The 25,820-nt window shown below is 38.7% G+C and overlaps 1 protein-coding gene across 7 annotated transcripts in view; it reads right to left on the bottom strand.

The window, feature by feature from the left end:
- KNL1 (kinetochore scaffold 1) overlaps window positions 1–25,820 on the bottom strand; it is an 86,676-nt gene that overhangs the window by 46,101 nt on the left and 14,755 nt on the right. For all 7 annotated transcript variants that reach the window (XR_004959335.1, XR_004959330.1, XM_036260029.1 and 4 more), the window contains exon 5: window positions 19,153–19,214. Coding sequence is in view for 5 of the 7 variants with exons in the window: in XM_036260029.1 (XP_036115922.1) it covers window positions 19,153–19,214 (62 nt within the window). In the remaining 2 variants the exon portion in view is untranslated. The remainder of the gene's footprint in view (window positions 1–19,152; window positions 19,215–25,820) is intronic.

The raw sequence follows: 25,820 nt of genomic DNA, 5'->3' as shown, positions 1-25,820 counted from the left end.
CCTGGTGCTACATACTAGAGTCTGACACATGATCCTTAACCTCAAGGTGCTTTCACTAGAGAGCTAGAACAGTGATTATAAACATTACTTCACTGACTTCTGTTATTAGCAGTTCAGATAAGGTGGCATGGACCCCAGAGGAAGGAATCTCTTTTCATTGGGATGATTAAGTTTCATGTAGAAGTAGCATTTGATATCTGCCTTGACAAATTTGATCAGTTCATTTTCATTCTGCTAATATTTTAAGTACCCTTCATTTTGCAAGTATACTGTGTGCCAAGCACTGTGTTAAGTTCTTTATGTGCATTTTTAATGATTATAACAATTAGCATGTTGTTTAACAGATGTGGATACTGAGGATCATAGAGACTAAGTAACTACCAAGGTCATATAACTGATAACTGGCAGAACCAAAATGCAAACCCAAATCTGTCTGACTACAAAACAAGCTTATAACTACAAGGTGTACTGAAACAACTTTTCTTCAAAATGACTTACAACAGAACAATAGAAGACTTTTTATTTACTATGAGCAGGATCAGTAGTTGGTCAATTAATCAAAAAATATCTTTAACCTGTTAACCGGGGAATTCCCGGGGAATTCCCTTTTCACTGTATGCAACGTTTGACATATTTATATGTCCCTCTCGGTTAACAGGTTAAACAAGAAATCATAACTGATCCACATATACCTTAACCATTTAAAAAATTTTGACTTTAGCCTTGGTTGGTGTGGCTCAGATGGTTGGATGTCTTCCTGTGTACCAAAAGGTTGTAAGCTTGATCCCCAGGCATGCAGGAGGCAGCCGATCAATGTCTCCCTCTCACATTGATGTTTCTCTCTAAAATTCAATTTTAATATCTTAAAACAAGCAAACAAACCCACTTGGATTTTAATTTGCAAATCTCTTTATATCAACCTGAGGTCTTTACTCTGAGTTTGGATCTACTGGTACAATTTTAGTGTACGTATAAAGGTATTTTTTTCCCCTAGTTTCACTTTTAATACAGAACACGATAGGACACAAAAGCCACAGTGCTTTTTGCACTGAAAAAATTTTATGAATGAAACCAGCAAAACGGAAAGGCACAATACATCCTGACAATGCATCAGGATGCAGGGGGTTTTGTGTAAGGAAAGTTCAATTCAAAAAAGCTGGAACAGCCCTGGCCAGTTTGGCTCAGCGGTTAGAGCGTCAGCCTGCGGTCCGGAGAGACCCGGGTTCGGTTCCCGCTAAGGGCACGTACTTCGGTTGCAGTTTGTCCCCGGCCCTGGTTGGTCGTGCGGGTGGCAGCCACTCGATGTGTCCCTTCACGTCGATGTTTCTCTCTCTCTCTCTCCCTTCCTCTCTCTCCCTCCCACTCTATCTGTACAAAAAATGGGAAAATATCCTCGGATGAGGATAAAAAAAAAAAAAAAAAAAAAGCTGGAACACTTCCAACACTTGGATTGGCTATTTCACAAGAAGCTTTTATTGAAACCTCTAAAACTGTTTACAAGAGCTGAAGAAAAGTCTCCCACACTGGTAGGGAGGCATGTGAGAGTGTCAGGGAATGCACACAGAAATTATTGAGCCACTTTCTGGACTGGATCAAAAGAAGACACTGGAAGCAGTTCCCTCGTCAAATGATGTAATGTGTTCTAGCCCTGGCCAGTTCGCTCACTGGTTAGAGCGTTGGCCTGCGGTCCAGAGAGACGCGGGTTCGGTTCCCGCTAAGGGCACGTACCTCTGTTGCAGTTTGTCCCCGGCCCTGGTTGGGTCGTGCGGGTGGCAGCCACTCGATGTGTACCTTTCACATCGATGTTTCTCTCTCTCTCCCTCCCACTCTATCTGAATAAAAAATGAAAAAAATGTCCTCGGGTGAGGATAAAACAACAAAAAAATGATGTAATGTGTTCTAGAGTAGATGACATCTCTTTCAACATTTTAAAGCAGGTCTTTCAGGAAACAGCAGCCTTACCATTCCCAATGGAGGCTTTTTGCTCATGCTTTTGCTCACTATGGACATGCTGATGCTACCAAAGAATTCTTACTTTGTGAGTCACCTTTGCAAACTACAAAGGCTATCAATGTTTTGGAAGTGGTAAAAAGGTTTTTTGACAAATAAAACTTCGCCTGAATAGAAAGGGTTCATTCTCTGTGCAGATGGGCCTCCTGCAAAGTTGATCTCGCAAGCTTAGTGATAGAGAAAGCTCTCCTTGTCATAATCACTCAATGCTTTTTATACAGACGCGCACAGGCAATAAAGACTTTTTCAACATCCTGAAAGATGTTTTGCCAACATTCATAAAAGTCATCGACTTTATCAGAAGCAGGTCTCTCAATCATTGCATTTGAACAAGTTTATCAGGAAATGGGCAAACAGTCATTTGAAGTGCTTCTCAGTGGCTTTTGAAGGACAAGTTCTAAAGCATTTGTTCAAACTGACAGCAGAAATCTCACTTTTTCTGGGGAAGAAAGCCCACTTCTGGAAAGATTTTGAAGGAAAAAACTGTATCCTTGGGTTGGCTTACTTGGCAGATACTTTTAACCATCTAAATGAGATGTCTTCCTATTCAAGGTTCAGAAACAACTGTGTGATCTCTTAGAAAATTTAGCCCTGGCCAGTTTGGCTCAGCAGTTGGAGCATTGGCCCACAAACCAAAGAGTCATGGGTTTGATTCCAGTCAAGGGCATGTACCTCAGTTGCGGTTTGGTCCTCAGCCTTGGTCGGGATCATGTGGGAGGCAACCAATTGATGTGTCTCTCTCACATCAATGTTTCTCTCTCCCCGGCCCACCTCCACTCTCTGAAGATAAATGAAAAAAATGTCTTTAGGTGAGGATTAAATAGAAAGAAAAAAAATTACAAGCTTTCTTGGTAGTGCTGTCCACATGGAAGAAGAAAACAGTCAAGAACAGCCTTGCAAAGACCAAGTGCTGGGGAAGCGCTTTACCAGACAGAGTGCAGAAACAAAACGCTCTATCAATTTCTTTGCAAAAAGAAATTTGCCAACACCTGAAAACAATACATAAGTGATTTCAATCTTTAGGACACAAAAACGGAACAGTGTGTATAAAGTTGTTGGTTTTTCTTCCTCATCCGAGGACACTTTTGCATTTATCTTCAGATAGAGTGGGAGGAAGAGAGAGAGAGAGAAACATCGATGTGAAAGAGACACATCAAGAGGCTGCCTGACACACGACCCAACCAGGGCCAGGGACAGACTGCAGCTGAGGTACCTGCCCTTAGTGGGAACCGAACCCGAGTCTCTCTAGACCGCAGGCCAATGCTCTAACTGCTGAGCCAAACAGGCCAGGGCTATAAAGTTTTTAAATACACTTTAAAGCAATATTAACACAGAAAACTTCTCAATTTTTATGACTGATTTCCCTGTCTTTAATCTTGTCTCATTCATACCAAATTTGAAAGCATTTTTAAAAATAAATTCATCTTTATCAACCTTTCCATAGCTGTTCAATACAATTTTCACAGAAATAACAATCTTTGCCTTTGAGCTCAATTTCATTGGTTTATGTAATATTACATGAAATTATGTATTACAATTTCAGCTATATAAACAAGACAAACACTCCTTGGTAAGCTAGCCAATCAACTCGTAGATCTGAAGTTTATGGACATGACAGTGTTCAGTGTACTGTAGGTATCAATCAGTATGCTTTACAAGGGGAATGGAGGATATAGGCTAATTCTAACAATTTAGTTACGTGGGAGTTTTAAGAGTTTTACTATACTTGTTTTCTATATCTATTTTACTGTACTTGTTTCTATGTCTAAATCCTGTGATTCTTTTTTTCTAATTATATTTATTGGGGTGGCATTGGTTAATGAGATTACATGAGCTTCAAGTGTCCAGTATTATAATATATCATCTGTATATTGTGTGCTCATCACTCAAAATTTATTCTCCTTCCATCACCATATATTTGACCCCCTTTATCCTCTTCAACCTCTCTGCACCTTGATTCTTTTTCAATTGATCTACTTCAGTGATTTTCAACTTTTTTCATCCCATGACACACATAAACTAATTACTAAAATTCTGTGACACACCAAAAATCTATAATTTTTGCTAATATGACAAAAAAATATAGGTATAATTTTGATTCATTTACAAAAAAATAATAATTATAATTACCTATACCCTTTTTGCTTCAAAGTGACTTTTTTAAAAACCAGCTGCCTATCCTTATATATAAGGATTTCTGGTGCCAAGAATTAATCAGACAACCTTATTATGTGATGTAACCAATAAGATGCAACTCTATTATATAACCCATATATTTATGGTTCAAGACAGGGCACTCACCCCGGTGGTTACTGTTGTTTTGGCTGCTGTAATTTTTTTTTTTTTAGACAATCTAATGGAAAAGAGGTCAGTGTTCCTTACTAAACAGTCAGGTGCTGCATGTTTTAAAAATTCTTGTGGCCCACCAGTGAAAAATTACTGATCTATTTTAACAAAGAATATCTTTTTGAAACACTACTTATACATGGTTTAATATTACTTAAATTGACACCTTCTGTAATAACATATATTATCTTATTCTGGTGATGTAATAACACTATATGGAATATGTAAGAACTATTATTTCCATGCTAGGAAAGGAGAAAACTGATGCTCTGATAAGTTAAATAATTTGAACTAGGGGCTATTTAGTGATAAGTCAGAACTTGTTCCAGGTTTTTTTGGTTTTGAATCTAAAATTCCTTTTAATATCCCAGAGTCATTTTAGAAGAGTAAGTATAGTGAATAGATTATTTCTAAGGAAAGAAAAAGAAAGGTGGAATAAGTATAACAGCATTTGGGAAAGGTAATCAAATAGTGGAAAAAACAGTAGACCAGGAATCAGAGGACCTACATTATTATTTTTTTTTATCCTCACCCGAGGACATTTTTGCATTTATCTTCAGATAGAGTGGCAGGGAGAAAGGGGGGAAGAGAGAGAGAGAAACATCAATGTGAGAGAGACACATTGACTGGTTGCCACCCACACGACTCCAACAAGGACCGGGGACAAACCGAAACCGAGGTACATGCCCTTAGTGGGAACCTGAGAACGGGACTCTCTGGTTCACGGGCCGATGCTCTGACCGCTGAGCCAAACCAGTCAGGGCAGAGGACCTACAATATTATTGTGGCTCTGTCACTACCTATATTGCCTTGGGAAAGTCACATCACCTCCCTGGCTTTAATCTCCTTACCTTAAAAATGGAGAGTTGGGACTATAGTCTCTTGGTAAGGTTTCATCTAATTTTAACATCCTATTATCCAAAACATAAACTTGAATAGAAAATGCTGAATTCTCTTATATATCTAACTGTATTTTATGGACAGTTAAGAAAGAAATTCTAAAGGGGAAGAGAGAGAGAGAAACATCGATGTGAGAGAGACACATTGACTGGTTGCCACCCACACGACTCCAACAAGGGCCGAGGACAAACTGAAACCGAGGTACTGGCTGGTTTGGTTCAGCGGTTGGAGCGTCAGCCTGCGGACCAGAGAGTCCTGGGTTCAGTTGCCGCTAGGGGTACATATCAAAAATAAATAAATAAACAAAAAAAATAAATAAATCAGACAACTCTTTCTTTAAAAAAAAGAAAAGAAAAAGAATTTCTATCCCAGGTACCCCTTCTTGTCTCATAAGTTTCCTGTTGACTTCTGGGAACATGTTTTTAACTAGCCAACTCATTATAAACATAATAGAAGGAACAGAATAAGTAAAGTAAGGATTAATAACAGAGCAAATGTGAAAAACACAGAAAACAGAAAGAATAGAAGCACTGGCCCTTGACCGGTTTGGCTCAGCAGTTAGAGAATCGGCTGGCAGACCCAAGAGTCACAGGTTGGATTCTGGTCAAGGGCACGTACCTCGGTTGCAGTTTGTCCCTGACCCTGGTTGGTCATGCGGGTGGCAGCCACTCAATGTGTCCCTTTCACGTTGATGTTTCTCTCTCCCTCCCACTCTACCTGAACAAAAAATGTCCTTGAGTGAGGATAAAAAAACAAAGCAATACAAAAATCAGCTTGATTGTTCCAACTTACTCATAAACACCAAAATAAATGCTAGATTGACTAAATAAAATGAACCTATGAAGAGATCAGAAAAAAATACAGGTGACTTTTAAAAAATAATTTGGCATCTGATATTTTAAATCTGGACACCAGAAACAAAAACATGGACAAATTTGACCATATAAAAATGGAAAACTTTTATTTTTATTCTTTTTAAAGGTAAGAGTTCCTTATTTTATTTTCTTATTGATTTTAGGGAGGGAAGGAGAGAGAGAGGGCAATAGAAACATCAATGATAACATCGATTAGCCACCTCCTGCTGCCCCCCACTAGCGACCGGGCCTACAACCTGGGCATGTGCCCTGACCAGGAATCGAACAGATGACCTCTTGGTACATGGGTCGATACTCAACCACTGAGGCACACTGGCCAGGTAAAAAGTGGAAAACTTTTATACAGGAAAATACCAACAGGTGTTTAATTTTAAGGAAAATTAAAACAGGTGAAAAAAAAATTGCAATGCAGATAAAAAAAGGGGGTGGGGCTGATAATCTTAACAGTTAAGAAACTTTAACAAGTCAGAAGGAAAAAACAACTAAACACATCAAGAAGAATGACCTAGAAATAATGACTAATTCAATAGTGAGGAAAACCTATAGCATCCATATTGTGGTTTCTAAATGCCATTTACTACTAAAAAGAATTAAGCTGCTCCTTGGAGAAATGGCTAATTCCAGGTCTGGGGCAGATAATACTAAAATGACCATGAAAATCTTGTTACTCTATAAAGCAAAGAAGCTATTGAAGATTACTGGTGTTACAGTAAATGTCAGAAACCAATCTGAAGATATTCTACTGGTCAAAGATAAAAATAATCTCAGTACTAATAAAAATAATAATTACAACTACTGAAACACATTAAATATATTTAAGTTCATGATATAGGTACTCAGATTTAGATATTTAGATAAAGATACTAGAAGGAAATATCTCATTAGTCAACTTATACTGAAAACTAGTAAATAAAGGGAAAAAACACCCCCAAGCATTTAACCTGCCTTTCCTATTTGAACCATAATTAAGAGTAAACAAATAGCTTTATGTTAAAATCCTCTCAATAGGAGTGCCATTAATAAATGAAGAAGGAATGACAGAATAAGAATATTATCAATTACCAAAAGCTCTAAAGAAGTAATGAATCTAGGCAATGATCATCAATGACTATTAACATCACAAAATGAAATAACTGAACAGTAAGTGCCATCTGGTGGAAGCACAGGACACAACCTATGAAATATTCTTGTCCAAAACATCAAATTGAAGTCAAATCAAGAATTCCACCTCTAACAACCAAATGACAGGAAATCAACTGTAGAGGAACATTAAACAATGTTATCCCATGAGGATACAATCAGCAAAATTCAGGAAGTAAGATATTCAATAGGACAAACAACTCAGTTTCTTAAAAAGAAAAGGGAGGGAGAACCTAAAGATTAAGGGATTTAAGACACATAACCAAATGGAATGTGTTAACTTTGTTAGGATACTGAGACATGCCAATCATCTGGGAGGAAAAACTCGAGACAATCAGAGAAATATGATCATTGACTAGATACTGGATGATATCATGGAATTACTGCTGGCTTTTAAAAGATGTAATAATAGCATTATTAATATAATCTTTAAAAATATTTTGTCTTGCCCTGGCCGGTTTGGCTCAGCGGTTAGAGCGTCCACCTGCGGTCCGGAGAAGCCCGGGTTCGGTTCCCGCTAAGGGCATGTACCTCGGTTGCAGTTTGTCCCCGGCCCTGGTTGGTCGTGCGGGTGGCAGCCACTCGATGTGTTCCTTTCACATCGATGTTTCCCTCTCTCTCTCTTCCTCTCTCTCCCTCCCACTCTGTCTGTACAAAAAATGGAAAAATGTCCTGTCATGAGGATTAAAAAATATATATATATATTTTGTCTTTTAAAAATATAACTAATGAAATACATCTGGGATAAGCATGAAAATAATTCAGTAGGAGAGGAAAGGAAACTAAGTGGGGGTAGGGGGTGTAGTGAAACAAGAGTGGACACAGTTGACAGCTGTAGCTGGAAAATGAATACCCGAGTTTTCATGATACGATTTTCTCTATTTTGTGTGTTATAATTTTTCATCATATAATAGAAAACAAAGAAAGAGTAATTGGAATTTTTAAAAAAACTTCCCAATAACCTTTTTATACTTCCACTTCTCTTAGACTTGTGTGTGTAACCCAGACCTTTGTACTCTCTCAAGGGTCTTTGCGTGTATGTGTGTGTGTGTTTAAATGTTTTAGTGATTTTTTTCTTAGAGAAAGAGGAAGGGAGAGATAGAAACATGGATGTGAGAGACATCGATTAACTACCTTCTACATGCCTCCTACTGAGGATTGAGCCCAAAACCTGGGCATGTGCCTTGACCGGGAATCAAACGGGGACCAATGCTCAGCCCATGGGCCAATGCTCAGTCCACTGAGCCACACGGGCCAGGCATATATATATATATATATATATTTTAAATCCTCACCCAAGAATATATATATTTTTAATTGACTTTTAGAAAGAGAGGAGGGGGGGAGTAGAGAGAGAGGGAGGGAGAGGTAAACACTGATGTGAGAGAAACACATACACGCTTGACCACAGATCAAACCCAACACCTAGGTATGTGCCCTGATGATGAATCAAATCCACCACCTTTTGTTGTACAGGATGACGCTCCAACCAACTAAGCCACCCAGCCAGCGTGAGGTGTCTTTGCATATTTAACTCTTATTTCTAATTACTGAATAAAAGGCTTTATTTAAAGGTTTTACTTAATGCTTTTAAAAAAGGTAATAATGAAAATAAACAATATTAGAAATAAGAAAGTAGACAACACACTCTTTTTTTTAAATTATGAGAATACCTTGTATAACTTTAGACCTATACATTTGAAAAACAAAAATCAATAACTGACTAGGAAAATATAAATGAACAAAATTAGGCGATGAAGCAGCGAAATACTAGAACAGATAGAGAATAATAAACATTAGAAATAAGTAGACTATAGAGACTATTTTTTAAAATTAAGAAAATGTCATGTATAACTTTAAATGCAGTATTTGAAAAAAAGAATGATATTTTTTTAGGTATATATAAGTGATCAAATTAGCTGAAGAAGCAGAAGAAATAGTAAACAGTAGAAACTGAAAAGGTAGTCAAAGATGTTCACCTTATAAAGGTACCTGGTCCATTTATTTAAAAAAGTCTATCCATAGTGTTAAAAAATAAAAGTAGCGGGTCTGACTGGTGTGGCTCAAAGATTGAGCATCAACCCATGCACCAAGTCAGGGCACATGCCCAGGTTGTGGGCCCAATCCCCAGTGAGGGGCATGCAAGAAGCGGCCAATCGATGTTCTCTCTCATTGATGTTTCTATCTCTCTCTCCCTTTTCCTTCCTCTCTCTCTAAAATCAATAAAGAAAAAACAAATAAATAAAGGTAGTGGAATCCCTTTACATTTTAATATAGAAAGATTGCCAATATATAGTTAAGTTTAAAAATGGCCCGGCCAGTGTGGCTCAGTGGTTGAGTGTCAACCCATGCACCAAGAGGTCAGTGGTTCAATTCCTGATCAGGGCACATGCCCAGGTTGTGGGCCTGATCCCCAGTGAGGAGCATGCAGGAGGTGGCCAATTGAAGTTCTCTCTCATCAATGTTTCTATCGCTCTCTCCCTTTCCCTTCGTCTCTGTATAAAAATAAAGAAAGAAAAAAAAAATTTTTTTAAATAAAAATGTAAGTAACATGCTACCATTTATGTACAAAAGAAGGGAAAAAAAATGCCTATCTGTGTTGGTTTGTATCTGCATAAACATTACCAGAAGAATAAAAAGATCTATTTGGGTGATAGAAGATGAATAGATGGGGCACAAAAGTGGAAAGGAGACTATACAGTTTTGTAGGTCACTTTTAAAGTGTTTTAAAGCATACCCCCAGCTGGTATGGCTCAGTGGTTGAACATCAACCCATGCACCAAGAGGTCGCCAGTTCGATTCCCAGTCCAGGCACACGCCCAGGTTGTGGGCCTGATCCCCAGTGGGGGGCATGCACGAGGCGGCCAATCTATGTTCTCTCTCACTAATGTTTCTATCTCTCTCTCCCTCTCCCTTCCACTTTCTCCTTTCTTTTTTTTTTTTATCCTCACCCAAGGACACCTTTCCATTTTTTGTTCAGGTAGAGTGGGAGGGAGAGGAACAGAGAGAGAGAGAGAGAAACATCGATGTGAAAGGAACACATCGAGTGGCTGCCACCCGCACGACTGACCAGAGCCGGGGACAAACTGCAACCGAGGTACATGCCCTTAGCGGGAACCGAACCCGGGTCTCTCAGGACCGCAGGCCGACGCTTTAACCGCTGAGCCAAACTGGCCAGGGCTCCCTTCCACTTTCTCTAAAATCAATAAAGAAACAAACAAAAAAAGAATAAAGTGTTTAAAGCATAGAAAATAAAAGATTTTCTGATTGATTTTATAAGACTTATAGTATCCCAACAGTAAGATTAGCACACACAAAAAAAATCTATAGGCCAATCTCACCTATATTATTACGAAAATCTCAAATTATCAGCAAATTAAATCTATTAACACTAAAAAGAAAATTTCATGACAAAGTTGGATTTATCCTAGAAATGCAGAGATAATTCAGTATTTTGTTCAATAACATAAAATGATTTTGTCATATTGAAGACTAAAGTAGAAAACCTATACAACCATTTTAATAGATGATCTAAAAGCATTTAATAATATCTAATACCCATTTTTTATTTAAAAGCAAAACAAGCCCAGCTGGTGTGGCTCAGTGGTTGAGTGTCATCCCTTACATCAAGAGATTGCCATTTCAATTCCTCACCAGGGCACATGCCCCAGGTTGTGGGCCAAATCCCCAGTGGGAGGCATCCAGAAGGCAGCCAATCGATGTTTTCTCTCATGGATGTTTCTATCACTCTCTCCCTCTCTCTCTAAAATAAATAAATAAGCAAAAATCTACAATGAAATTAAATTTACCCAATAATAAAGGGAGAATAAATGTGCTAATCTTAATAAATAATGAATAATTTGAACCACCCTATTAAAGAATGGCTATTGAGCCCTGGTCGGTTTGGCTCAGTGGTTGGAGCGTCGGCCTGCGGTCCCCAGAGACCCTGGTTCAGTTCCCGCTAAGGGCACGTACCTCAGTTGCAGTTTGTCCCCGGCCCTGGTTAGGTTGTGTGGGTGGCGACTACTTGACGTGTCCCTTTCACGTTGATGTCTCTCTCTCTCTCTCTCTCTCTCCCTCCCTCCCTCCCACTCTATCTGAACAAAATATCAAAAAATGTCCTCGGGTGAGAATAAAAAAAAAAAAAGAATGGCTATTGAGCCCTAGCCGGTTTGGTTCAGCGGTTAGAGCGTCGGCCTGTGGTCCAGAGAGACCCGGGTTTGGTTCCCACTAAGGGCATGTACCTTGGTTGCAGTTAGTCCCCAGTCCTGGTTGGGTCGTGCGGGTGGCAGCCACTCGATGTGTCCCTTTCACGTTGATGTTTCTCTCTCTCTCTCTTCTTCTATCTGAACAACAACAACAACAATAACAACAAAGGGAAAATGTCCTCGGGTGAGGATAAAAAAAAAAGAATGGCTATTGACTAAATTAACTTTTAACTTTTTTTTTTATCCTTATCCGAGAACATTTTTCCATTTTTTGTTCAGACAGAGTGAGAGGGAGGGAGAGGAAGAGAGAGAGAGAGAGAAACATCGACGTGAAGGGCACACATCAAGTGGCTACCTCCTGCATGACCCAACCAGGGCCGGGAACAAACTGCAACCACGGTTCGGCAACCGAACCCGGGTCTCTCTGGACCGCAGGCCGATGCTCTAACAACTGTGCCAAACTGGCCAGGGCTAAATTAGCTATTTTTAACTTAATCTACAACCTATAAGGTACAAATTGAAACTTTTCAAAGTTAGGAAATTATGAAGAAACATAGGTAAAGATAATTATGAAGTTATCTAAAACATTAAAGTTTCATAGCAAAAAAATATTAGAACTTAATAAGATTGCTATCATACAATAAAAGGAAAGTTAACACTGAAAACTATGAACAATGAATGACCCAAATTACATTTAAAAAAAGAAGAGCCCTGGCCAGTTTGCTCAACAGTTAGAACGTTGGCCCACAGACCAAAGAGTCAGGGGTTCAATTCCTGGTCAAGGGCATGTACCTGAATTGCAGGTTTGATCCCTGATCCTGGTTGGGTTTGTGTGGGAGGCAACCAATCCATGTATCTCTCTCACATCTAATGCTTCTCTCTCTCTCTCTTTCTCTCTCTCCTCCTCCCTCTCTCCCTCCCTCTCACCCTATCTGAAGATGAATGCAAAAATGTCCTCAGGTGAGGATAAAAAAGCAGCCACGCAGAGCCAGCCCCAAGCAAGTTCTAAGGACCTTCCTTTCCTCTTTGCCACCTCCCCTGTGCTCAAGCATAAGCTTAATAAAATCTGTCTGGAAATGTCTCTGGGATTTCCTCTTGATTTCTATCATGGGGAACCCAAGAACCCCAGTGCTGGTAACAATGTCTATTAGGAATGTATTGATCTACTTAAACAAGTGTTCTGATTCATATAATTTGTTTCTCATGATATATTTAGTAGTAGTGAATCTGTTCAGCATAAGCCCATCTCTGAGAAATCAACCGATTTTGGATACAGACCAAAAAAAAAGAAAAAAGAGAGAGAGAGAGAGAGTCTGCAAAGTCAAGGGCAAGATCTAGGAAGACAGTGATAATTTCATCAGGGAATATACCACCTATGGAAGTCTACCGGCAGGCAATAGCTAGTCTTCCCTGATTGTACTAAATCTTATTATGCATCTTTTATTTCAAAATTCAACACATGAAATAATGACAACTCATGTTTATCCAGGAAGACATAAATTAATTTATGGATAGAAGATTAATAAAAAACATGTAAAACAATTAAAATTACTATCAATCAATAGCAAAAAAATTATATTTTAGAAGGTATCTACTGTTTGGAACTCCATACTGAGTAACCAAAGATGTCATACATTGTCTACTGCAAGTTGGGAACCCCTTTTACACCCCTTACCATCACCTGACTACTCATCTAAGGAAAAGAAGAAAACAGGTACCTAACAGCCCCACAACTGAAATCCTGGGCAACTATATATCTATCCTAATGCAAAATCATGTTTTATATTTCAGGTATGGAACTGGAGTTCTTTAATGTGGGTGATCCTAAAGGTTTGCTAAGAAAAAAAATTAGGGAGACAGAGAGGAATGGGAAACAACATAGATTAAAGACCAGGACTTTGCTAGAAAGATTTCTGGACATGAAACAATAAAGCTTCATCCTAAAATGTTTAACTTCAAGGTTAAATTGATCTAGGAGCTTACCTCACTAAAGGCCAAGTTGAAGCAGTCTGAGGTATACAGAAAATTAAATATGAAAAAGTTGATATTAAATAGTATGTCTTTATGATAGCTAAAAAGAGAGCCTTTTTTTTTTTTTTTTTTTTTTATCCTTACCCAACGACATTTTTCCATTTTTTGTTCAGATAGAATGGGAGGGAGAGAGAGGAAGAGAGAGAGAGAAACATCGACGTGAAAGGGACACATCGAGTGGCTGCCACACACACGATCAACCAGGGCCGGGGACAAACTGCAACCAAGGTACGTGCCCTTAGCAGGAACTGAACCCGGGTCTCTCTGGACCACAGGCTGATGAAGAGAGCCTTTTTAAAATAGATAAACAGCTATCCAGGAATACCATCATACCCCTCCACTCTCCACAGGAATGTTTTGAAAATACCCGGTCGAGGAAAACCCAACTCACTCAATGAGTAAAAAGTACAGGATCTACAAAGACATAATTAAGATTAAAAAAAAGAAAAGCAGCCCCGGCCTAGTGGCTCAGTTGGCTGGAATATCATCCCATACACCAAAAAGACTGCAGGTTCAATTCCCCATCAGGGCACATGCCTAGGTTGTGGGTTTGATCTCCAACTGGGTGTGTATGCGAGGCAACCAATCAATGTTTCTCACATGGATGTTTCTCTTTCTCTTTCTCTCTCTCTTCCTTCCTATCTCTCTAAAATGAATAAACATATCCTCAGGTGAGGATTTAAAAAAATGTGTGTATGTGTATATGTACACACACACACACACACACACACACACACACCCATCCTGGGGTTAAGATTTTTAAAAAGAAGAAGAAAAAATATATAGCCCAGCTGGTGTGGCTCAGTGGTTGAGCATCGACCCATGCACCAAGAGGCTGCTGGTTCGAGTCTCGGTCAGGGCACATGCCCAGGTTGTGGGCCTGATCCCCAGTGGGGGAATGCAGGAGGAGACCTATCAATATTCTCAATCGTCGATGTTTCTATCTCTTTCCCTCTCCCTTCCTCTTGCTCTAAAAAAATCCATAAAAAGAAATAAAAATTTTTTTAAAGAAAAAAAAATACTATATAAGGCTACACACCTATATAAGTATGGAAGAAAAACATAGCAATTTATTAACATAAGTAAAATAGTCATCAGGAAAATGTTGTCCCAGAGCAGATAAAAACTGTACACACACACAGTTTGCAAAGGATTTACAAAGTATAGCAAAACAATCACCTCTATGAAAGAAATGAAAGCAGAAATACAAGAACTCAAGGAGAGATAATAAGACAGCAGAAATGAAACACAAATAGATGGAACTTATGAAAGAAGCAGAAGAAAACATATAATCATCACAGAATGAAGGCAAAACTGGAAGGGACACAAGGTTGAATAAGCACTTTGGAAAATATGAAAAAAGATATAAATTTTTAAAAATAAAAAAGAAATATAAGAAATTAAGAAAATAATGCAATAAAAAAACAATGAATATAAAGATAATTTGTGTTCATAAATTATTGAGTCCCTAGAGAAATCTAAAATAATGGAATAGAAAAAAATATTTAAAGATCAATTCAAGATTCAAGACCCAAAACACTAAAAATTGAGATATATCCTAATAAAATCAATAAACGTCAAAGATAAATCTGTTAGGCAGCCTGTCACAAAGATCCAATCATTTCATGAGGGGGGAAATCATGCACTCCTCAGGCTTGTTCATAGAAACATTCAATGCCAGAAGATAACAGAACCACATTAACAAGTTCCTTAAAAAAAGAAAATATAAATGAAAATTTTATATCCATACAGACCTTCTTTAAGTATAAAGATTACAACAGTTTTGAGCCCTGGCTGGTTTGTCTCAACGTTTGGAGCATCGACCTGCGGTCCAGAGAGACCTGGGTTCGGTTCCTGCTAAGGGCACGTACCTTGGTTGCAGTTTGCACCCCGGCCCTGGTTGGTCGTGCGGGTGGCAGCCACTCAATGTGTCCCTTTCACGTCGATGTTTCTCTCTCTCTCTCCCTCCTACTCTATCTGAACAGAAAATGGAAAAATGTCCTCGGGTGAGGATTAAAAAAAAAAGATTATAACAGTTTTGAGCACCCAACAACTTGGGGAAAGAATAAACTTCTTCCAACCAAGAGATAATTAGGGCAACTATATATAGCAAAGGAACTGGTGTGAACATTAAAATACTATATATAATAGAACTAAGACAAACAAATTTGACAGATTCCCTAATGTCAAATACTGAGAGAAAAAGAGAAAAATATGATACAACTTAAAAAATTGGAAAGGGAATGATGCACAGAAGGTGAGAGGTAGAAATACGTTAACTGCCTCACCTATTATAACTGCCAAAGGATAACATATAAAACAATACATTTTTTCCCATGTATATATTTTTATAATATATCTGTACACTCTATTGTGTACTCACCACCTGAAGTCTAGTCTCCCTCCAGCACCAAATATTTGACTCTCTTTACCCTCTTCATCTTCCCTCCCCTTCTCTCTAACCCTTCTGGTAATTAGCTATTCCGTTGTCTGTATCTATAAGCTTGTTTTTTTGTTTGTTCATTTGCTACTTGTTTTATAACCCACACATGAATGAAATCATTCAGTTCTTGTCCTTTTCTTTCTTCATTTTTTGAATCCTCACCCAAGGATATGTTTTTATTGATTTTAGAGAGAGAGGAAGGAAGAAAGAAAGAGAAAAACATCAATGTCAGAGAGAAACATAGATCGTTGCCTCCCATACAACCCTGACAAGGGATCAAACACACAGCCTGGGTATGTGCCCTGCCCAGGAATCAAACCACAACCTTTTGGTGTACTGGATAATGCTCCAACCAACTTAGCCACACCATCCAGCGCTGTCCTTTTCCATGTGACTTACTTCACTTAGCATAAGATTCTCAAGATCATCAACAATGCCACAAATGGCAATATTTCATCTTTTAAAAATAAAGGTTTTTTTTCTTTATGGATTTTAGAGAGAGAGGAAGGGAGAAGAAGAGAGAGATGGAAACACTGATAAGAGAGAACATCAATAAGAGAGAACATCAACTGGTGCCTCCTGCATGTTCCCCACTGGGGATTTGGCCCACAATCTGGGCATGTGCCCAGACCAGGAATCAAACTGGTGACTCCTTGGTGCATGGGTCAAGTTTTAATTGAAGTTTAAACATATTAATAGTACAAAGGTAGATTATTGATTAAAATTGGGTTGGGGGAGAGTAAGTAGACTAATTTTACCATTGTTCATACATGGTTGAACAACACACAAAGGAATACCAGACAAATAAAAACAAAAATATAGCAGAAACAATAATCTTAATATCAGTCTAGGTAGAATTTGGGTGAAAAAGAAATAAATAAGCCCTGGCTAGTTTGGCTCAGCAGTTGGAGCGTCAGCCAACAGACCAAAAAGTTGCAGGTTCGATTCTAGTCAAGGGCACGTACCTTGGTCCCCAGCCCTGGTTGGGGTCATGTGTGAGGCAACCAATCAGTGTGTCTCTCTCACATTGATGTCTATCTCTCTCTCCTTCCCACTCTATCTGAAGATAAACGGGAAAATATCCTTGGGTGAGGATTAAAAAAAAAAGCAATAAACAAAACCAAAAAAAATATTTCATAGTGCTAGAAAGTGCAATTCCAAATGACAATATAACGATGACATACCAATGAACAGAGGATCAACATTCATAAAGAAAAATGACTGGAAGTATAAAGAGAGATAGAGTAAGATGCACTATCAATGAGATTAATTTACCTCTGTTTTATAATTCATGACAGATTAAAATGACTAAAATTATGGAAAATTATAAAATACCCAAATAACATAAGGTATAAGGTGGATATAACTATCAAACTCTACAAAATATATCTTGCCCTGGCTGGTTTGACTCAGTGGTTAGAGCGTTGGCCCACAGACCAATGAGTCATGGGTTCAATTCCAGTCAAGGGCACATACCTTAGTTGCAGCTCGTGCCCAGCCCTGGTCAGGGTCATGTGACATTTCTCTCTCTTTCTCTCTCTCTCTCTCTTTTTCCCCCTTCTTCCCTCCCTCCCACTCTATCTGAAGATAAACAGAAAAAGATAAAGAGAAAAATATCCTCTGGTGAGAAAAACAAAATTATATATATATATATATATACACACACACACACACACACACACACACACACCTTCTTTTCAAGTATCTATGGATCATGCACAAAAATTGATCATATACAAGATTACAAAGAAAATCTAATAGAAATAAAAATAATACAAGATTAACATTCTGTCTACAATATAAGTAAAAATTAACAACAACAAAATGCCCTTACCACTTAGATATTTTTAAATTCTCTATTAAATGACTCTTGAATCAATGAGAAAATAAATATACTGCTAAACATCAAGAATATAATCATTAAAACACAATATAAGAATTATATTCAATTAATAAACAAATTTAGGGAGAAACGAAATCTTTATGATGTTGAATCTTTTATTCAGGAACTTGTTATGTCTTCATTTGTATATTTATCCTTTAGCATTCTTTAGTAATGTTTTCTTCTCTTTTTAAAAAAAATTTTGTTTCTTTATTGATTTGAGAGAGAGAGGAAAGAAGAGGGAGAGCGAGATAGAAACATTGATGAGAGAGAACATCGACTGGCCACCTCTTGCATGCCCCCACACTGGGGATTGGGCCCACAACCTGGGCATGTGCCCTGAACAGGAATCGAACCAGCAACCTCTTGGTACACGAGTTGATGTTCAGCCACTGAACTACAACAGCTGGGCATGTTTTCTTCTTTATATGGTTTTATTATCATATTTACAGCAACAAAATGTAACAGAAAAAAACATTTATTTTCTATCAGATTATTATTTATAGAGAGAAAATATGTTGATTTCCTTGTTAATTTTATATCCTACTACTTATGTCTGTCTGTAGAGGTATTTCAACTGATATTCTTGGATTTTCATAATATAAAATTTGCAAAAAGTAATAGATTTACCTCCATCTTTGCAATTTTTGTAACTCCAATTCTTTGTCTACTTTATTTTTTGTTGGTTAGCACCTCCAATACAATAAATGACAGTAGTAAGACTTAATAGTTTTGTTTCTGACTTTAGAGGGAATAGTTTCAATGTTTTCCTTTTAAGCATAATGCTAAACAACAACCTTTTATTTTATTTTTTTTGTTTTTGGTGGTATGTGCCCCTAGCGGGAACCGAACCTGGGAGTCTCTGGTCTGCAGGCCGACGCTCAACCGCTGAGCCAAACCGGCCAGGGCAACAACAACCTTTTAAATAATAATTTTCTAATGCTCATCTAATAGAAACACAGATTACTGTCTTGACTGGTTTGGCTCAACAGAGTGTCAGCCTAAGGAACAGAGGGTCGTGGGTTCGATTCCCAGTCAAGGACACATACCTGGGTTGCAAGTTCGATCCCCAGCCCCAGTCGGGATCGTGCAAAAGGAAACAAATTGATGTGTCTCTCTCACATCGATGTTTCTCTCTCTCTCTCTCTCTCTTCCTCCCTCCCTTCTACTCTATCTAAAAATCAATGGACAAATATCCTTGGGTGAAGATTAACAAAAAGAAAAGAAACAGATTATCTGAGTCAGCACCAACATATTTAGTTTGACACACAACAAAGCATTACCAGTCATTTTAAATTATTTTTCCTTTCAACTTACTTTATAGTATCTGCAAAGCTGACTCGACGAGAGCTTTTCTTATTTCTCAAAGCACTGGGCTCCTAAGGGCAGAGAATATATGGTATGATTCTTAATGAAACCACTGTGAATTAGGTCTCCAGAGTACTACAAACAGACCAAGTCTTATTCTGTAATAATTTTATATTATTATTAATTTGATTCTCCAAAATATTGCAATGTAGAAGCACTCAACAAACATGAATATAATTTTCAGTGTGAATAATAAGAAGCATACTGAAACAAACAACATATATTTAAGGAGATTACTGCCCCTTACCCTCTCTCTCTTTTAAGTGAATGGCTATTTTCCTATGAAGAAGAAAAACTGAAAATAGCCCTGGACACCATGGCTCAGTAGTGCTTAGAGCATCTGCCCACGCACCAGAGGATGGCAGGTTAGATTCTCAGTCAAGGGAACATATCTGGGTTGCACGTTTGATCTCTGGCCTGGGTTGGGGTGTGCACAGGAGGCAACCAATCAATGTATCTCTTTCACATCGATGTTTCTCTCTCTCCCCTTCCCTCCTCCCTTCCATGCTCTCTAAAAATCAATGGAAAAAATATCCTTGGGTGAGGATTAACAACAACAACAACAAAACTGAGGAAAAAACAAATGTTGTTGCCTGTTATGATAACCTTACTATACTATTTTTAAGATTAAAAAAAATTAATTGTAGTAAAGTACATATAAACAAAATTTACCATCGTAAGCACTTTTAAAATTTTTATTTTATTGTGGTAAGAACACTTTATTTTATTTATTTATTTTTTTAAAAGGTTAGTTTTATTATTATTTTTTTAATCCTCATCCGAGGACATTTTTCCATTTTTGTGTACAGACAGAGTGGGCGGGAGAGAGAGGAAGAGAGAGAGAGGGAAACATCGATGTGAAAGGGACACATCGAGTGGCTGCCACCCACACGACCAACCAGGGCCGGGGACAAACTGCAACCGAGGTACATGCCCTTAGCGGGAACCGAACCCGGGCCTCTCCGGACCGCAGGCGGACGCTCTAACCACTGAACCAAACCGGCCAGGGCGGTAAGAACACTTTATAAGAAACCTATTCTCTTAACAGATTTTTAAAGGTACAATACTGTTAACTATAGACACAGCATTGCACAGATCTCTAGAACATATTCATCTTGCATAACTGAAATTTTATACCTGTTGATTAGCAATTCCCATTTCCCCCTCCTCTGTGCCCCTGGTTTTATGAGTTTGACTATTTTAGATACCTCATATAAGTGGACTCATACAGTATCTGTCCTTCTGTGACTGGCTTATTTCACTTAGCATAATGTACTCAAGCATCTTAACCATTAAAAAAAAAAAAGTATGTTGCCCTGGCTGGTTTGGCTCAGTGGTTAAAACATGGGCCTGTGGACCAAAAGGTTGTGGTTTGATTCCTAGTCAAGGGCACGTACCTGGGTTGCAGGTTCAAACCCCAACCACAGTTGGGGTCATGCAGGAGGCAAACAATTGCTGTGTCTCTCTCACATCAAAGTTTCTCTCTCCCTCCCTCCCACTCTGTTAAAAATTAATGGAAAAATATCCTCGGATGAAGATTAACAAACATAAAAATTTTATCTTTACTGTTTAAAATATTGCAGATGTCCCTTCCTTTCCCCCACATTGACACCCTCCCCCACTCCCATCCCCCGCCTGCCTCCCCCCCCAACCCACCTTCACTGCACTGTTTGTTGTCTGTGTCAATTAGTTACACACACATATATAAAAGTTCTTTGGTTCATCTCTTCCCACCCCCACCCCCTTCCCTCTGAAGTTTGTCAGTCTGTTCCCGACTTCCATGTCTCTGGATCTATTTTGTTCATCAGCTTATTTTATTCCTTATATTCCACAAAAAAGTGAGATCATGTGATACTTGTCTTTCTCTGACTGGTTTATTTCACTTAGCATAATACTCTCCAGGTCCCTCCATGTCATCTCAAAGGGTAAAAGATCTTTCTTTCTTACAGCTGCATAGTATTCCATTGTGTAAATGTACCATCGCTTCATCCACTCATTCTACTGATGGACACTTGGGCTGTTTCCAGATCTCAGCTATTGTAAATAGTGCTGCTACAAACATAGTGGTGAATATACTCTTTCTGATTGGTGTTTCAGGATTCTTAGGATATATACCTAGGAGTGGGATCATTCCATTTTTAAATTTTTAAGGAAACACCATATTGTTTTCCATAGTGGCTACACCAGTCTTACATTTCCACCAGCAGTGTACTATAGTACCCTTTTCTCCATATCCTCACCAGCACTTGTTTGATGATTTGTTGATGGCAGCCATTCTGGCATTTGTGAGGTGAAACCTCAGTCATTTTAATTTGCATCTCTCTGATGATTAGTGACATTGACCGTTTTTTCATATATCTCTTGGCCATTTGTATATCCTCTTTGGAGAAATGTCTATTCAGGTCCTCTGGACATTTTAAAATTGGATTATTTGTCTTCCTTTGGTTGAGTTGTATGAGAACTTTATATATTTTGAATATTAACCCCTTATCTGATATATCATTGGCAAGTATGTTCTCCCATACAGTGGGCTCCCTTTCCATTTTAATGTTGGTTTCTTTTGCTGTGCAGAAACTTTTTAGTTTGATGTAGTCCCACTTTTTAATTTTTTCCTTGATTTCTCTTGCCTTAGGTGATGTATAGGTGAAAATTCTGAGGTGATGTCTGAGATTTTGCTGTCTGCATTTTCTTCTAGAATTTTTATGGTCTCATGATTTTACATTTAACTCTTTTATCCATTTTGAGTTTATTCTTGGTGTATGGTGTAAGTTGATGGCCAATTTCTTTTTTTTTTTTTTTTTTGGTATGTGCCCCTAGCAGAAACCGAACCCAGGACTCTCTGGTCCGCAGGCCAACGCTCCAACCGCTGAGCCAAATCGGCCAAGGCCAATTTCTTTTTTTTTTAAATCCTCACCCGAGGACATTCTTCCACTTTTTGTTCAGACAGAGTGGGAGGGAGGTAAAGGAAGAGAGAGAGAGAGACATCGATGTGAAAGGGACACATCGAGTGGCTGCCACCCACACACCCGGGGACAAACTGCAACTGAGGTACGTGACCTTAGCGGAAACCGAACCCGGGTCTCTCTAGACCACAGACCAATGCTCTAACTGCTGAGCCAAACCAGCCAGGGCTAATTTCTTTTTTGCACGTACCTGTCCAATTATCCCAACACCATCTATTGAAAGACTATCTTTACTCCATTGTATGCGCTTGCCTCCTTTATCAAATATTAACTGAGCATAATGTCTTTGGTCAACTTCTGGCTTCTCTGTTCTGTCCATTCATCTATATGTCTGTTCCTGTGCTAGGACCAGGCTGTTTTGATTACAATGGCTTTGTAGTATAACTTGATATCTGACATTGTGATCCCTCCCACTTTGTTCTTCTTTTTCAAGATTGTTGTGGTTATTAGGGATCTTTTATGATTCCACGTAAACTTTTGGAGTATTTGTTGTAGATCTGTGATCTATGCTGTTTGGTGCAGGCTGGTTTGGCTCGGTGGTTACAGCGTCAGCCTATGGACCAAAGAGTAGCAGCTTCGATTCCAGTCAAGGACATGCACCTCAGCTGCAGTTTGGTCCCCGGCCCTGGTCAGGGTTGTGTGGGAGGGAACCAATCAATGCGTATGCATATTTCTCACATAGATGCTTCTCTCTCTCTCTCTCTCCCCCTCAACCCCCACTCTAACGGAAGATAAATGGAAAAATATCCTCAGGTGAGGATTTAAAAAAAGAGAAATATGCCATTGGTATTTTATTAAAGATTGTACTGAATTTGTAGATTGCTTTGGATAGTATAGAAATTATTTTTTCAATTTTATTTTTTTACATTTTTAATGGTATTTTTAAAAGTTTTTTATTTTTTATTCTCACACAAGGACATTTTCGCATTTATCTTCAGATAGAGTGGAAGAGAGGGAAGGAGAGAGAGAGAGAGAAACATTGATATGAGAGAGACACATCAAGTGGTTGTCACCCACATGACCCCAACCGGGGCCAGGGACAAACCACAACCAAGGTATGTGCCCTTAGCGGAAACCAAACCCAGGACTCTCTGGTCCGTGGGCCGATGCTCTAACCACTGAGAAAACCAGCCAGGGCATTTATTGATATGTTTAGAAAGAGGGAGAGAGATAGAAACATCAATGAGAGAAACATTGATCGGCTGCCTCCTGCACACTCCCTACTGAGAATTAAGTCCGCAACCTGGGCACATGTCCTGACCTGGAATCTAACCAGCACCCCTCAGTCAATGGGACGATGCTCAATCCACTGAACCACACCGGCTGGGCTAGTATGGACATTTTAATAATGCTGATTTTGCCCTGACCGGTTTGGCTCAGCAGTTAGAGCGCTGGCCCGCGGTCTAGAGAGGCCTGGGTTCGGTTCCCACTAAGGGCACGTAACTCGGTTGCAGTTTGTCCCCGGCCCATGTGGGTGGCAACCACTTGATGTGCCTTTCACATTGATGTTTCTCTCTCTCTCTCTCCCTCCCAATCTGAACAAAATATCGAAAAATGTCCTCAGGTGAGGATTAAAAATAATAATAATAATAATAATAATAATAATAATGTTGATTCTTCCAATCCATGAACATGGTATATGCTTCCACTTTCTTATATCTTCCTCTATTTCTTTTTTCAATGTCCTGTAGTTTTCTGAGAACAGATCTTTTACCTCTTTGGTTAAGTTTATTCCTATATATCTTAATATTTTGTTGCTATAGTAAATGGAATTGTTTTTAGTTTCTCTTTCTGAACGTTCATTATTGGTGTATAAAAATGCCATCAAGCCCTGGCCAGTTTGGCTCAGTGGTTAGAGTGTCAGCCTGCAGACCAATGAGTTGTGGGTTCGATTCCAATCAAGGGCATGCACCTTGGTTGCAGTTCATTCCGGCCCTAGTCAGGTCATGCAGGAGACAACCAGTCGATGTAGCTCTATCACATTGATGTTTCTCTCTGTCTCCCTCCCTCCCACTCTGTCTGATGATAAATAGAAAAGTATCCTCAGGTGAGGAATAAAAAAAAAAAAAAATGCCATTGATTTCTGGATGTTATCCTGCTACTGTGCTGAATTCATTTATTAAACCTAGCAGTTTTCCTGTGGAGTCTTTAGAGTTTTCTATGTACAATATCATGTCATCTGTGAATAATGAGTTTCACTTCCTCTTTACCAATCTGGATGCCTTTCACTGTTTCTTCTTGTCTGATTGCTATGGCTAAGACTTCCAGTACTATGTTGAGTAAGAATGACAAAAGTGGACATCCCTGACTTGTTCCTGTTCTTAAGGGAAATGCTGTTGGTTTTTGCCCACTGAGTATGATGCTAGCTGTAGGTTTTTCATACATGGTCTTTATTATGTATGATTCCTCTATTCCTGCTTTGCTGAATGTTTTTTATCAGAAATGGGTGCTGGATGTTGTCAAATGCTTTTTCAGCATCTATTGATATGATCATATCATTTTTATCTTTCATTTTGTTTATGTAGTGTATCACATTTATTGATTTGTGAATACTGTACCAGCCTTGAACCCCTGGAATAAATCCCACTTGGTTGTGGTGAATAATTCTTTTGATATGTTGCTGAATCCAATTTGCTAATATTTTGTTAAGGATTTTGGCATCTATGTTCATCAGGAATACTGGCCTGTAATTCATTCTTTATAGTATCTTTATTGGGTTTTGAAATTAGGATTATGCTGGCCTCAAGAAAACAGCTTCAAAGTCTTCCTTCCTCTAAGTTTTTGGAATAGTTTAAAAAGAATGGGTTAGTTCTTCTTTGAATATTTGGTAAAACTCCCCTATGAAGCCATCCAGACTAGGGCTTTTGTTTGCTAGGAATCAATTTCCTTAGTTGTTATTGGTCTGTTCAGGTTTTCTGACTCTTCCTGTTTGAAATTTGCAAGACTGTATGATTCTAAGAATTTGTCTATTTTTCCTAGGTTGTCCAATTAGTTGGCATATAAAATGTTCATAGTATTTTCTTACAATCCTTTGTATTTCTGTGATGTCAGTTGTTACTTCACCACTTACATTTCTGATTTTATTTACTTGGGTCCTCTTTGTTTCTTGGTGATCTTAACCATTTTTTTTTTTTTTTTTTTTTTTTAATTCTCACACGAGGACATTCTTTTCGATATTTTGTTCAGATAGAGTGGGAGGAAGAGAGAGAGAGAGAGAGAAACATCGACGTGAAGCGACACATCGAGTGGCTGCCACCCGCACGACCCAACCAGGGCCGGGGACAAACTGCAACCGAGGCACGTGCCCTTAGCGGGAACCGAACCCGGGTCTCTCCGGACCGCAGGTCGACGCTCTAACCGCTGAGCCAAACCGGCCAGGGTGATCTTAACCATTTTTAAGTGTACAGTTCAGTAGAGTTAAGTATATCTACATGTTGTTGTTGTTAATCCTTACCTGAGGATATTTTCCCATTGAATTTTAGAGAGAGTAGAAGGGAGGGAGGCAGAAAGACAAATTGAGAAAGAAGGAGAGAGAGAGATGTGAGAGAGACACACTGACTGGTTGTCTCCCGCAGACCTGCAACTCAGTTACATGCACTTGACCTGAATCGAACCTGCGACCCTTCGGTCCAAGGGCCGATGCTCTAACTGGAG

The sequence above is a fragment of the Molossus molossus genome, unplaced genomic scaffold (genome assembly GCF_014108415.1).
Source record: "Molossus molossus isolate mMolMol1 unplaced genomic scaffold, mMolMol1.p scaffold_m16_p_1, whole genome shotgun sequence".
NCBI lineage: Eukaryota > Metazoa > Chordata > Mammalia > Chiroptera > Molossidae > Molossus > Molossus molossus.
Note: the sequence above shows the minus strand (reverse complement) of the source record. Positions and strands in the feature narration are given on the sequence as shown.